The sequence below is a fragment of the Crinia signifera genome, chromosome 4 (assembly GCF_055691185.1).
Source record: "Crinia signifera chromosome 4, ASM5569118v1, whole genome shotgun sequence".
In the NCBI taxonomy this organism is placed as follows: domain Eukaryota; kingdom Metazoa; phylum Chordata; class Amphibia; order Anura; family Myobatrachidae; genus Crinia; species Crinia signifera.
In genome coordinates this window covers 108,696,992-108,710,339 of record NC_139220.1, presented here as the reverse complement: position 1 = coordinate 108,710,339, position 13,348 = coordinate 108,696,992, and the positions used below count along the sequence as shown (strand labels likewise).

Genomic DNA, 13,348 nt, shown 5'->3' with positions numbered 1-13,348 from the left:
TCGTTCGATTTGTGTGTGCACATCGTTCAGTATTACTTACCTTCCGATGCGCGTCCCCATGTGTCTTCTGCGGCGGCGGCTCATCTTCCCTGCTGCAGGGAAGATATGCAAATCTTCTGACCAATTTCTGGTCATGTGTTGGGGGCGTGGCTTGGACGCGGCATGTAAAGCTGGAAGCTGTGTTCCCCTGGCAGCTGACAGCCCGACACGTGCCAGAGCCGGTGGGGACCGAGCAGGAGAAGCGCCAGGTGAAGCGGCGTGTGCCCCGGCAAGAGAGGTAGCAGGGAAGGCAGTTGTGGGACCCGGCAGGAGACACAGTGGGGACTGAGCACAGGAGGGCATATCTGTGGCACTGTGGGGGTCATATGTTTGGCATTGGGGGAATATCTGTGGCACTGTGGGGGCATATCTGTATATCTGTGGCACTGGGGGCATATCTGTGGCACTGTGGGGGCATATGTTTGGCACTGCGGGGGCATATCTGTGGCACTGTGGAGAGCTCCAGAAATGGACATTCTTGGACATCATACAAAGCAGGTTCATTGTGACAGAGCAGAATGTGCACTGAGCTGTCAATACCTTCTACATAGCCCAGCCCATTACCTTCTACATAGCCTAGCCCATTATTATAATTTTTCTGAAATCTTAAGATAAATCTTTTGTCAAAAGGTACTCTTTTGAACAAAATATTTTGTGTTGGGCAGATGGGGCGTTCAAGGGAAATCTTAAGATTTTTCTAGTGTGTGGGCACCTTTAGAGGTGGATTTAGACCACATGGGGTGTTCCTCCCTTAAACAATCTATAGAATTATATATTTGCTGCTGATTGCAGAGGGCGTCGATAGAGTACCTTGTTGTGGTGAAAGTCTACTGATAAGTGTTTAGTTAGTAAATTTACCCCATAGAAGCAGATTTCAGATACCAATATTTACCTAAGGCGAAAGATTTTAGAAGTGTGAGATGTTGCCTTCAAGCAACCAGATTATACTTATGTAGCCAAGCATCTTCTAGAGCAGGGATGGGGAACTTTTAGCACTCAAGCTGTTGTGGATCATCCCTGCTACAGTTTGGCCATGCTAAAACCTTGTATGGAGTGTTGGCATGGTTTGCAGTTTTAAAAAGGACAAAAAAAAAAAAAAAACCAACCACACACATCACATCAAAACACTGCTACATTTATTACATGTAAATGAATAAGATTAACAGCTACCAGATTTTTATTGCATAGTTATTGAAATAAAGTTTTCTCCCTTACAGTTGTTATAAACCTAATACCATTTGTGACAAAGTCCTTATAGCCCAACCAAAGCCCCATACAATGGGCCATTGTGGCCAAGGGAACCCGGCAGGATGCCGGCATAGTAAAGTGCATGCGCTGATGCTGGTGGTGATGAGTAACACAGCTCCCGCTAACCATGTTTTCCTACAGGGGTTGGGTGTTTTAGTACGGTAATGACTGGCATTGTGCATAGCATACCAACTGAGCAATATGAACAAAATAGTTTTGGCTATTCTGAGCGATACGGTTCAGAATATAGACAGTGTGTATGCACCTTTAAGTCCTATGGTGTGTAAAAACAAAAAGAACTACAGTTTGGGATGGATGTAATGAAGTCACACTGCTATGTCTATGCGGGATACCAGCATACTTATTTTTTTTTTTTTTTTAAATAAAAGGGTATATCATACATGGCATGGTTTTGCCTTGTAAAGGACTGTCCCTTTAATAAAAAAAAAAAGTAAAAACAAAATCCAAGTTTATCCAGCACCCGACACAGCCAAACTTGGACTTCATTACATCGGTCTCCATGTATTAGAAACATCCATTGCATTGTAAAACGTAAATTACGGCTGCTATAGCAATTCATCTAGATTACTGTATTAATGCTTGGGAGAAGACATTCTTTATAGAAAACATCCCCTCACTGAGTTCACCCTATTAAACTAATTTCTGAAAACATAAAATATTGACGCAGCTGCTTATTAACTTATTTAAATATGAAAAGGAGAGTGCCGGATGATGTTCCGACTACCTTGCACCCAAAGGTCGTCGTTGGTATCCCAAGGTTGGGATCCTTACTGTTGGAGCCCCATACCACACCCAAAAAGGATTGGTTGGTTAGCACTGGGTGCAGACGTGTCTCCCACAAATACCAGGTTTTAGAAGGGCCGGAATAAAGGCCTTTTGGGCCTGGTGCAGAACATTTCAAAAGGGCCCATACTGAGAAGGGTTGGAGCTGTGACAAGTGCTGTGTGGGTGTGTCCATAGTCATGGAGATCTATTTTTTCACCTTAACCATCAGCCCATTGTCCCATATAAATAAAAATCATTTAAAACTTGTAGAAAAAGAAAACAAATTCCGAGAAATACAGTTGCAATATGATTTATGACAGACTAAGGGGGTATTCAATCTCACACCGCTATTCCCAATGGGGGAAATAGCAGTGAGGCCCTATTCAATGCTGTCTTTCCTGACAGCATTGAACAGGGATCTCGGCAGAATGTGCCCGACATTTCAAGCAGTCGGGCACATTCTGCAGAGAACGGCTGGGAATTGTCAAGCTGGAGGTAGGAGGGCCCTGCTCACAAGCTTACAAACTAAATTCAACAGGAAACTGACATTTTTAAATATTCAAGTGGTTACCAAACTTTTTCAAATCCCCTTGCCCTAAAGATTAAGATTTTTTTTTTTTCACGACACCCACAGGTCTTAAAAAAAATAAAAATAAAAAAAAATATGTATACATTGGAAAAAAAAATAAAAAAGGGTTGTTGCGCCTACCAGTCATACTTGGTTTTAGTTAACTAGTCTTGGGAAAAAAGGGCTGGCACTTATCCAACAGGGATACTGGTGTGTTCATAAGCTGCCGGTCTCCAGCTTTTCTAGATAAGCTATTATCCACTATACATTGAATTTATTGACCACAGGCTTCCAGAAGCCTCTTTCTTAGTTAACTAGTAGTATAGCGTTGGGCTACTGATAGTTAAAAGTTATCATTAGCAACCAAGAGCTTTGGTTTGGCCTTTAACCATAACAAATTATGACTGACTTCGCTAATATAGAGTAAGGCTAATGTGGTCCCAAACCTTTATGGCGGCAATTCAAAAATTGGTCCAGCAGGCGTGGCTTGGCGGCCATTTGAGCTAGAAGCACCTTCACTGAGCTCCGGGCCGTTTTCCCCAAATTCCTTTAAAGGCATCGACAGTCCAACTAATAAATCACCCCCCCTGGTTCCCCAGCCCCACCTGAACCACCCCATACCCATCCCCTGAGGCCGCGGAGTCGGGAAGCCGTTATAACGGCTTTTGCAGATTGCGGCCTTGGGTCCTTACCTGAACCAGGACCTTGAGTTTGGAGCTGAGCCGGACGAAAAGCTCCATAGCGAGAGAGCCCCTTGGAGCTGCACGGAGGGGACGCCGGCGGAAGAGAGGAACCAACCCCAACTCGCAGTCTCGCCGCCTGAATCCAGGAACACCCCGGTGAGTGCCCCGGCCACGATACACGCAAGGCGGGTCGGGGGAGTGCTGGGCGCGATAATGCGCCGGCGGCCGCTAGCTGCGCGGCGCGGCGGCAGAGCGGGGGTCCCGACGAGAGGAGGGCTGGACAACGGCGTCCCCCTCATACTCTCAGCACTCTTACCTCACCTGCTCAGATTCCTCCCCAGCGAGGGGCCCCGACGGTCGGAGGACTCGCTGGGACTGATAGTGCGCCGGAAGCTGCTGCAGCAGCGCGGTGCCGTTACTGAGCCTCAGGCTCCCAGAGCCTTACCACCTGGCCCTTAGAGCCCCTCCACCTGCCGAACACATCACAGCAGGGGCCTTCTCACCTGCCCCCCCCCCCCTCCATCACCCCTTGGGGAAGTCATCCACAAATTAGCAAATAAATAAACAGAGGAGTGGCCCGGCCGGGCCTGATTTGGAGCCCCCAGAACTCCTTCTCATTCTACCCGAATAATATGTAACCGCCAGGCCTAATGTGACACGTCTGGCATCCCCCTGCTCCCCTTGGGAATTCAATGCACCCCTTGTCTGACACTCTATGAGTGCTCCGCTAACAACCTAAACATCTATCTACAACGAGCCCCCCTAACTGACATTACTCATATCTAAGCGCCTCTCAGCACCATGCCTCCTAAAAAACATAAGGCGGTGGGATCAGTCCCCCAGGTCCCTTTCTTCAAACCCTCCCCCAAACGCCCCTCTGGAGGAGACTTGCTGGCCCCACAGTCTCAGTCCGCAACCGAGACGCCCCAACGGGTGGCCCTTCCGGACCCCTCCCCACCACAACTGCTCTCTACCCAACCGCGGTTAGACGACTCAGAGGCCTTGACGGTGGGCACACTGAGACTTCTGTTCCACCAATTTAAGGATGAGGTTGCCTCCGAATTTCGCTCCATGTTTCAGACGTGCCAAAAATCCATTGACGACTTGGGCGAACGCACTGGTCATCTAGAAACCAAGATGGGAGAGATGGTTGAATCCCACAACGCCCTAATCGTCTCTCATGATACCATGGAGGAGGAGGTGTCAGCCCTGAGGGAGAAGGTCGCAGATTTGGAAGATCGCTCCCGCAGAAACAACTTAAAATTGAGGGGGGTCCCGGAGTCCATCTCCAACAGCAGCCTCCACGACTTCGCAATTGACATATTCAAAAAATTACTTCCTTCTGCCTCCTCTCAAGATCTGCTATTAGACCGAATTCATCGTCTGCCAAGATCCAGATCCGCCCCGGAGGGTGCCCCAAGGGACATATTGTTGAGGGTCCACTTCTACCACATCAAGGAGGCCCTCTTAAAGGCGGCCAGACCCTCTTCGGATACCGCTGTTACCCTAGGATCCCTACAACTATTTGGAGACCTCTCCCAGTTCACATTGGCTAAGAGACGCTCCCTCCTTCCGATCACATCAGCCCTGCGTAGGGCCTCTGTCCCATACAGATGGGGATTTCCGACTAAACTCCTTGTGTCCAGAGAAGGCTCTACAATTGTCATCTCGAGTGTGGAGGAGGGCCAGAAACTGCTTGCGAGATGGAATATTTCAGATTGTCCCAATGCCCCTTCTCCTTCCCACCGACTCCAGCCGGACTGGTCGGTGGCCGAGAAACACAACTAGAACTCCAGATGGTGGTCCAGCAGTGGACTTTGTACTACAGTTCCAGGTTCTTGTATAAAAGTTGAAATGTAGTGTTATCTTTTCTCTTCCTTTAACCTCTCTCTTCCTCTTGCTTATACACTCTAATTGTTTAGAGGTTAGGTTGTACCTTGGGCCCGGGGGGATCCCCGGCGGCGGACCACATGCCTGTTTTGCTCACCCCGTGATTAAGCGGGCTAAGCGAATCAGGCCATAGGATACCAGCCCCATGCCCCTGTCAGCTAGTACTGTATGCTGCTCGGGTCACAGGTCTGGCCGCGCGGGATCCCTCTAGCACTGCAAATTTGTTAGCCTTGAATATTCACAATGTTAGACATATACCTATAGATAAATCCCCCTGAGGGGAGCGGGGGCAGCTTGTTGCTACCCCCCTTCCCACATGCGTGAGGTGTTACTACTTTGGCGCCTCACTTGGGCTCTCTTGAGAGCCTCTTTATTTCAGTTGTCTATGTCTTATTTCTGTTCCTTAGATTCTCCTTGTGTGTGTCCCCCCCCTGTCTCTGGCCCACCCCCCTTACATTGTCCAATCTGGGTATCCAAAACAACGCCCTTCTTCGACATCCCTAATCTGGTCGTTACGCTATATCTCTCTGTGAGTTATGGTTAAAATTATTACATTAAATGTAAAGGGCCTAAACTCCCCCCAAAAGCGCAGAGTAGCTCTATCCTTCTTCCATAAAAAGAGGGCGAGTATAGTGGCCATTCAAGAAACCCACTTCAAGAGTTCTGACCCCCCCCGATTCTCTGATAGCCGCTACCCCTCTTGCTATATGGCGAATGCCCAGACCAAAAAGGCTGGAGTAGCTATTTTATTTTCACAGTCCTGCCCATTCATCTTAAAGTCTCAAATCTCTGACCCAGAGGGAAGGTTCCTTATTCTAGTGGGGTCTTTGGAGGGTAAGGACGTCACCTTGGTGTCATGCTACGCCCCTAACTCCAGACAACTACAATTCTGCAGGAAAGTCTGCGCAGCTGTCCAACGAAACGCAAAGGGCGCCATCCTGATGCTAGGCGACTTTAATTTAGTGGTTGACCCGGTAGTCGACAGATCCAATGTACCTAGAATCTCCCCTGGCAGACCAAGACTTCCCAGTGTCAGGTCCCCTACGGGCCTTGGACAGATATTGGGAGAATTTGATCTTTACGACGCATGGCGGGTCAAACACCCGAGGGAGAGAGACTACACCTTCTATTCCCACCCCCACGCCTCATATTCTAGGATTGACTTGCTACTGACGGACAGACTGACGCTAGCATCAATATCAGACATCAGGATTCTGCCCATGTCTTGGTCTGACCACTCCCCGCTCCTTATTGACTGGGACATAGACGCACGTAATCCGATTCCCGGCCCCTGGAGGATGGGTAGGTTCATCTTGTCTCAGCCAGGGGTTTACCACTCAATCCAGCAAGATATCACATCTTACCTGGACAACAATTCCCCTGATGACACCAACACGTTCAACCACTGGTGCTCGTTAAAAGCTGTAATCCGAGGCTCAATAATCCAAGCAGCTGCCAGGATTAAAAGAGCTCATAAAATTAATCTAGACACAGCTGAGAGGAAACTGGCGGGACTAGAGGAGGAACATAAGCTAAGTCCTCTTAATAAATCAATTTATAAACAGCTATTATCAGCTAGAGAGGAGGTGAACGGTTTTTATCTTCAGGAAGTGCAGCGCAACCTAGCTCGCCTAAATCAAAGATTCTACGTCTTTAGTAATAAAGCAGGAAGACTCTTAGCCCGTAAACTGAGAGGGAAAAGGGCGAAGGCCCGGATCCAGTACCTCTCGGCTCCTGGAGGGGCCAGGGTTTCCGACCCGAGCGAGATAGCCAACCTATTTGCCGAGTATTACACTCAGCTATATAATTTAAAATTGGATGCTGAAACTCCCCAACCAGCGGAGTCTGATATTCAGGCCTTTCTGAATACATTGAACTTACCTAAATTGAGTCCTGATACATGTCTCCTCCTGGATGCCCCCTGGTCCCTCCGGGAGATAGAGAAAGTAATTGAGGATCTCCCTCAAGATAAAGCCCCGGGCCCTGATGGTTACCCCTCCAACTTCTATAAAAAATATAAGCCCGAGCTAGCCCCGGTACTACTACGGGTCTTCAACGAGGCATCATCCTCCCATGCCTTTCCCAGGGAGATGTTGGAGGCACAAATCGTCACCATTCCCAAACCGGGTAAGTCACCGGCCCTAGTAGCTAACTATCGCCCGATTGCGCTCCTAAATGTTGATTTAAAAATCTATGCCAAATTAATAGCTAATCGCCTATGTCCCTTACTCCCCTCACTAATAGCGGCAGATCAGGTGGGGTTTGTCCCAGGGAGGCAGGCGCCAGACAATACCCGCAGGGTATTTAATGTTATGGAACACTGTGACTACCAGGGACAGCCCCTGTTGGTGCTGTCCCTGGACGCAGAAAAAGCCTTTGACAGGCTACACTGGGGATACCTCAACTCAGTCCTAGACTCATTTGGATTTCAGGGAAGGTTTCTGGGCTCCATTATGTCTCTTTACTCTAATCCAGCGGCAAGGGTATTCACCAATGGCACCCTCTCGGCACCTTTTGATATCTCAAACGGGACTAGGCAGGGCTGCCCCCTGTCGCCCCTTATCTTCGCTTTAGCAATAGAACCCCTGGCTGAGACAATCAGGAGGAACCAGGGAGTAGAGGGACCGACAATTGGGGGACTTTCCCATAAAATCAGCCTATTCGCGGACGACATCTTGTTATGCATCACGAACCCCACATCCTCCCTCCCTGTCCTGCATAACATCTTGGACCACTACACAAAAATTTCGTACTACAAACTTAACACGACCAAGACTGAAGCTTTCCCGATACATATCCCTCTTGAGATTTTAGCGCGGCTTAAAGACGAGTATAGATACGCCTGGCAAACACAAGCTATTAAATACCTTGGTGTTCAGTTAGCCAGGGAATCCGACATCATCGAATGCAATTACACCCCTCTTCTAAGCTCGCTAGAGAAGCTTACAAAGGACTGGCTACTACATGAAATTTCCTGGCTAGGCAGGGTAGCGGCAGCCAAAATGACGCTGCTTCCCAAGCTTTTATATTTGTTTAGAGCCATACCTAGACCTACCCCTAGGAAACTAACCCTTAGGATCAATAGATTATTCTCTAGTTTCATCTGGAAGGGAGCAAGGCCTCGGATTGCCAGGCGCACATTGGTGCTACCAAAGGACACAGGTGGTGTTGCGTACCCAGATCTTGAGCGATACCAAGCGGCCTGTATTCTGAGTCAGGCTCGCGACTGGTTTGTTGAATCTAGTCCCAAGCCATGGGTCTGTATTGAAAGAGCCTTCCTGAAGAACTTCACACTCCCCGAGCTCTTCTTCCTACCAGCCAAGGCGATCCCCTCATGGACAGGCCCGGGGATATCGATTAGAGCCACTTTGCGCGCCTGGCAAGAGGTTGTTGAGATTGACCCAGATATATTGTTACCAGCCCCCTGTCTCCCCATTAGCTCGTTTAGCAACCTGATCCCTGACCTTCGACTGGAGACTTGGACGGAGGGAGGAATTAAGTGCTTGAAAGACATCTACGACATAAACGCCCTCTTCTCCTTCTCCCAAGTACAGACGCAATTCAACGTCCCTAAGCACGACTTTTTTAAATACTTGCAGATACGACACTGGTTGTCGGAATATACGGGGAGACAAGCCCCTCGCTTTCCACCTGCTCTGTCCCTCCTCCTATCGTCTCCCAACCACAAGGGAGGTATCTCCAGATGGTACAAATACACAGTACTCCTGGGCAGGGGAGGGAAGTTGGGGTCACAGATTGGCTGGGAAAAAGACTTAGCTCGTGAACTCCCTGAATCAGTCTGGGATGGCATCTACAGGACCTGTTTTAAAATCTCTAAATGCGCGCATCATTGTGAAATGTACTATAAACTATGTAGCAGAGCGTATTTTACCCCCAGCCGACTCAATGCCATCTGGCCTTCCGTATCTAATCTTTGCTGGAGGGGTTGTGGATGTGTTGGATCGCTAGTACATATCTTCTGGGGATGTGCGAACTTAAGATCACTGTGGAGAGAGGTATTTTCCCTGATAGACGAAGTCTTGGGTGTCTCTATCCCGGAAGACCCCCTGGCTGCTTTATTACATCAGCTCCCATTCCCAGTGCCTAGTTGTGATAGATATATATTGGGACACATTCTAATAGCAACTAAAGCGGCTATCGGACGAATGTGGAAATCCCCCTTGGTGCCCACGATACAAAATATCACTAATGCAGTACATAAACACTACGTTTTTGAAACTGCAGGTTGTAAATACTCCTCTTCCCCTTCCTCCGTGCACATGAAATGGTTCCGATGGGGAGAATTTCGGGAAAAGAGCGGTCAACCCTTAGGTCTCAGTGACCAAGTGGATTTGTCCTACCTAAACTCACCATAACTAGTATATATATATCTTAAAAACGGACCTAGTCTCTGTGAAGATTAGGGACCCGATACTCGGATTAACCCCCTGTTATATGTCCCCCCACGTATGTACACTCCCCTATTGTGTCTGTTTTGTCCTATTCCTCCAAATTTTTTTTTTTTTATTTCCTATTTTTCCTTAATTGTAATTATATCTGTGTTCTCTCTTTTCTTCTACCAATTGATAGTATTTTGCTGTTGAGTTATTAGGGCATGGTTATGTAATAGAGCAGGACTTAACTCCCAGCTCTAACGGCTTCGAAGTGGAAGATCTGCAAGACCGCATGCTAGAGTCTGGAAACGTATCAGTTTTTACCTTCTACCTATTTTGTACAATCCTGCTCCCGACTGACAAGCTGTGTTAGATATCATTGTATGTCCTACCCTTTTCTCTCTTTAATAAAAATTGGTCCAATTGGGCACACACAGATGCCAGAGTAGACATTACTGTTATGTTGTAACGTCATGGTAACTAGCACTATAGTAAACACTGCAGGTGCCCTGTAGAATGAATAGGGGGGACCAGTACACTAAGCGCAGCAAGACCGCAAGGGGAGATGACCGTTAGAAAAAAAAAGTTAGAATCTATTAATTGTAGTAGACAATCAGGAATAAACAAGCATCAAATACTTTACAAAAAGCTCTGACATCTTGGCAGTGTGATGTTACTGGTCTTCGAGGAGGTTTTACAGTAGATACAATTCAGATATAAAGCATGTTTTTTACAATTTAAATACAAGCATAGCTATAAAATGTCTGGAATGGGAGTGTGAGGGAATTGGTAGAGACTTTTGCTTCTGTGGAACTTCCATTTTTATTCTTCTGTTTTGTTCTCCCAATAGGCTGCTGGGAGTTTTACAGGGCAACCATCCAATTCAGTTTGGTCTCCTTTACCTGGACTCTCCGATTCTTTCTTCTCCAGATCCTTTATTCTCTGTACCATTATTGCCTGGAGAACCCCCAATTTATATTCTTAATATTTTCCAATTCCATGTCAATGTGGTTTATCTTTAAAGGTTACAGGCAACTTGGCAGGGGTCTGCCATGTCCTTAGGCGTTCTGGCATTTTAAACAAACTCCTGTGTGAGGAGGCCATGACTTGTGTGCCAGGTGAGAAGGTGGTAAACCCTGCTGTATACAGCTGCTGTACAGGGGGGAAAAAAACGTAACGCAAACTCATTGAATCTCACTCCCGAATTATATAAACTTCACCATTAGTATTTTGATTTTGCTGAGATTTGATTTCAAAGTACAAGGGAAGAAATTAAGATAGCCTGCACAGGAGTGGAAAGCCTAAAAATACCACCAATGCAAATGTAAGACTTCTATTGTTGAACAATAGATAAACAATTCTTTTTCAATATGGCAAACACATTTTTGGGGAGGCTCACTGAAATGTAAACATTTTCCCCTGAAAGAAAGAGGGGGAGGGGATATCTACACACAACCTCACATACACAGTCATTGCTCAATAGAATCCAAACCAAATAGCTAGCTAAAGTTATGGTCAGAGGAAGAGAACATAAATGTTTGATTGCAATAAGTTAGCCATTTTGCATTAAGTAATACACATTGGGGCAGATGTATTAAGCCTGGTGAAGAGATAAAATGGAGATAAAGTGGAAGGAGATAACGCAACAGCCAATCAACTTCCAACTGTCATATTTCAAACACAGTTGATTGGCTGGTGCATTATCTCCTTCCACTTTATCTCTTCACCAGGCTTAAAACATCTGCCCCATTATCCCCTAATTGACACCTCTACACTCTATAATAGCCAATAAGCCACTCTATAAAAGTCAAAATGTATAATATACTGTACCTACTTTATTTTAAACCAACATTTAAATGGGAGTCCAGGGATACAAACCTGAAATCCAAATTTGTATTAACCCCCACACTGACCCCAGTCACAGAACAGCTCTGCTGCGGAGGATTGGTGCAATCCGGGAACATGAGCCTACAATATTTAACAAAATATGTATTACTGATTGTTACTTAGAGTTTAGGTCCCTATTCATATATTACTTACCTTGTGGTTTGTGAGGAAATTGCATCTTGATATACATCATCTTCCAATAGCAACCCAGGCGCACTAAGGAAGCGAGATCTTGAAGGGATTCTGGGTGAAATACTGATTTATTGTAAACAATTTAATCAATAGGACACATGTATTGCACCAAGATACCACAGCCAAAGGCAAAATAGACAAATCTACAAGCACATGGAGTCGTACGTTCAGAAAAAAACAGAAACACTGTACTATTTTGCTAAACCAACAACTTAATCAGTTCTAATTTTTGTGGTAAGTGTATATACAACCCTTGTGCATAGACCTTAGTTATAACCCAAAGTCACATGAAGTTCTTTATTAACCAATCATTTTAGTTAAGTTTAAGGCCCCTAGATCTCTCAGGTAAGGGTTAGGAAAGGCAATTCATAAATGTTAAGCTGTCAGAATTGCTCCAGAATCAGTACGGTCCACAGACCCGCATCAGTGTATTAAAAGCTCTGCAATCATGATTGAGGGCAGATATATTTGCCCTAGGTTTCGGTGCTCTGTGTTTAAAACCCCAGGAAAGGTGTGTATTTTCGAATACAAATAAAGCTAAGCACAGATTGTTAAATTAAATTGGACTGAACCCCTAATTAACCTGTGGCCAAGGATAAATGTACTAAAACCGAATTGGTTGATAAGGGCAACAACATAATCTCTTTTCATTTTAACAAGCTTTAGTATTATCTCCAATAGAATTAGGATGGTTTCTAATACATTCATACATTCATACATATACCCCAAATATCTGAAATTAAATATAAAACTGTATTGCCATTTTGACCTGGTGAAAGGTAATTCTAAGATATTAAAATAGATGTCTGACAGTAACAGAAAGAGAGCAGGGATGAGGAACCTTTTGTCCCCCAGCTGTTGAACTAGACATCAAAACTGTAGCAGGGCATACTGGGATATTTGCCCATGCTATGGGGGGTATTCAATGCCGGCTGTAATTTCCGACAGGGAAAATCGCATCCCCTGCCTAGTCAATGCTGCCATTTCTAGCAGCATTGAAGGCAGTTTCTGACAAACCTCAGACTGACACCAGACAGTTGGAACATAGGCCGTTTTCATTCTGCTCAACAGTCGGAATCCCAGATTAAATACTCCAAAAACTGTTGCAGGGCATGCTAGGATGGAGTTAAACAGCTAGAGGGCCGAAGATCCCACACTCCTGCTATAGAGTGTGCAATGGATGCAACTGCTATAGAGCCTTGCCCAAGGTGCAGCAGACAATCCCACGGCAATGTACAGGGTGTGCAATCCAGCAGTTCCGTGTGTGGTTTTGGGGGAATTTGACACTGAGCAGTAAATCAAGGCCATCACAGAATAGATAGATTAAGGCAGTGGTTCTCAACCTTGGTCCTCAGGTACCCCCAACAGTTCAGGTTTTCCAGGTCACCCAGCAGATTGCTCACTGACATTTTTAAAAGATCCACATGTGGAGCTAATTATGTTATTTCACTTGTGATTCTGTGTGGAGGCATGGAAAACACACACACTGTTGGGGTACGTGAGGACAGAGGTTGAGAACCACTGGATTCAGGGGCGTAACTACCATAGGTGCAAGGGGTGCAGCTGCTATGGGGCCCAGAGCTGAAGGGGGCCCATCTTTGCTGTCAAACTAATATGTTTTGCATACATTTATCACCATCAGTTGATATATAGGGGCCCTT

The 13,348-nt window shown here is 46.1% G+C and overlaps 1 protein-coding gene across 3 annotated transcripts in view; it reads right to left on the bottom strand.

The window, feature by feature from the left end:
* The window catches only part of LOC146074268 (oocyte-specific histone RNA stem-loop-binding protein 2-like), an 88,592-nt gene that overhangs the window by 44,920 nt on the left and 30,324 nt on the right, over nt 1-13,348 (bottom strand). For 2 of the 3 annotated variants that reach the window (XM_083182173.1, XM_083182172.1), the window contains exons 3-4: nt 11,649-11,750; nt 11,487-11,576 (exon numbers count right to left, since the gene is read on the bottom strand). In XM_083182173.1, the coding sequence (XP_083038299.1) occupies nt 11,487-11,576; nt 11,649-11,750 (192 nt within the window). The remainder of the gene's footprint in view (nt 1-11,486; nt 11,577-11,648; nt 11,751-13,348) is intronic. The other variant, XM_083182174.1, reaches the window with a different exon arrangement.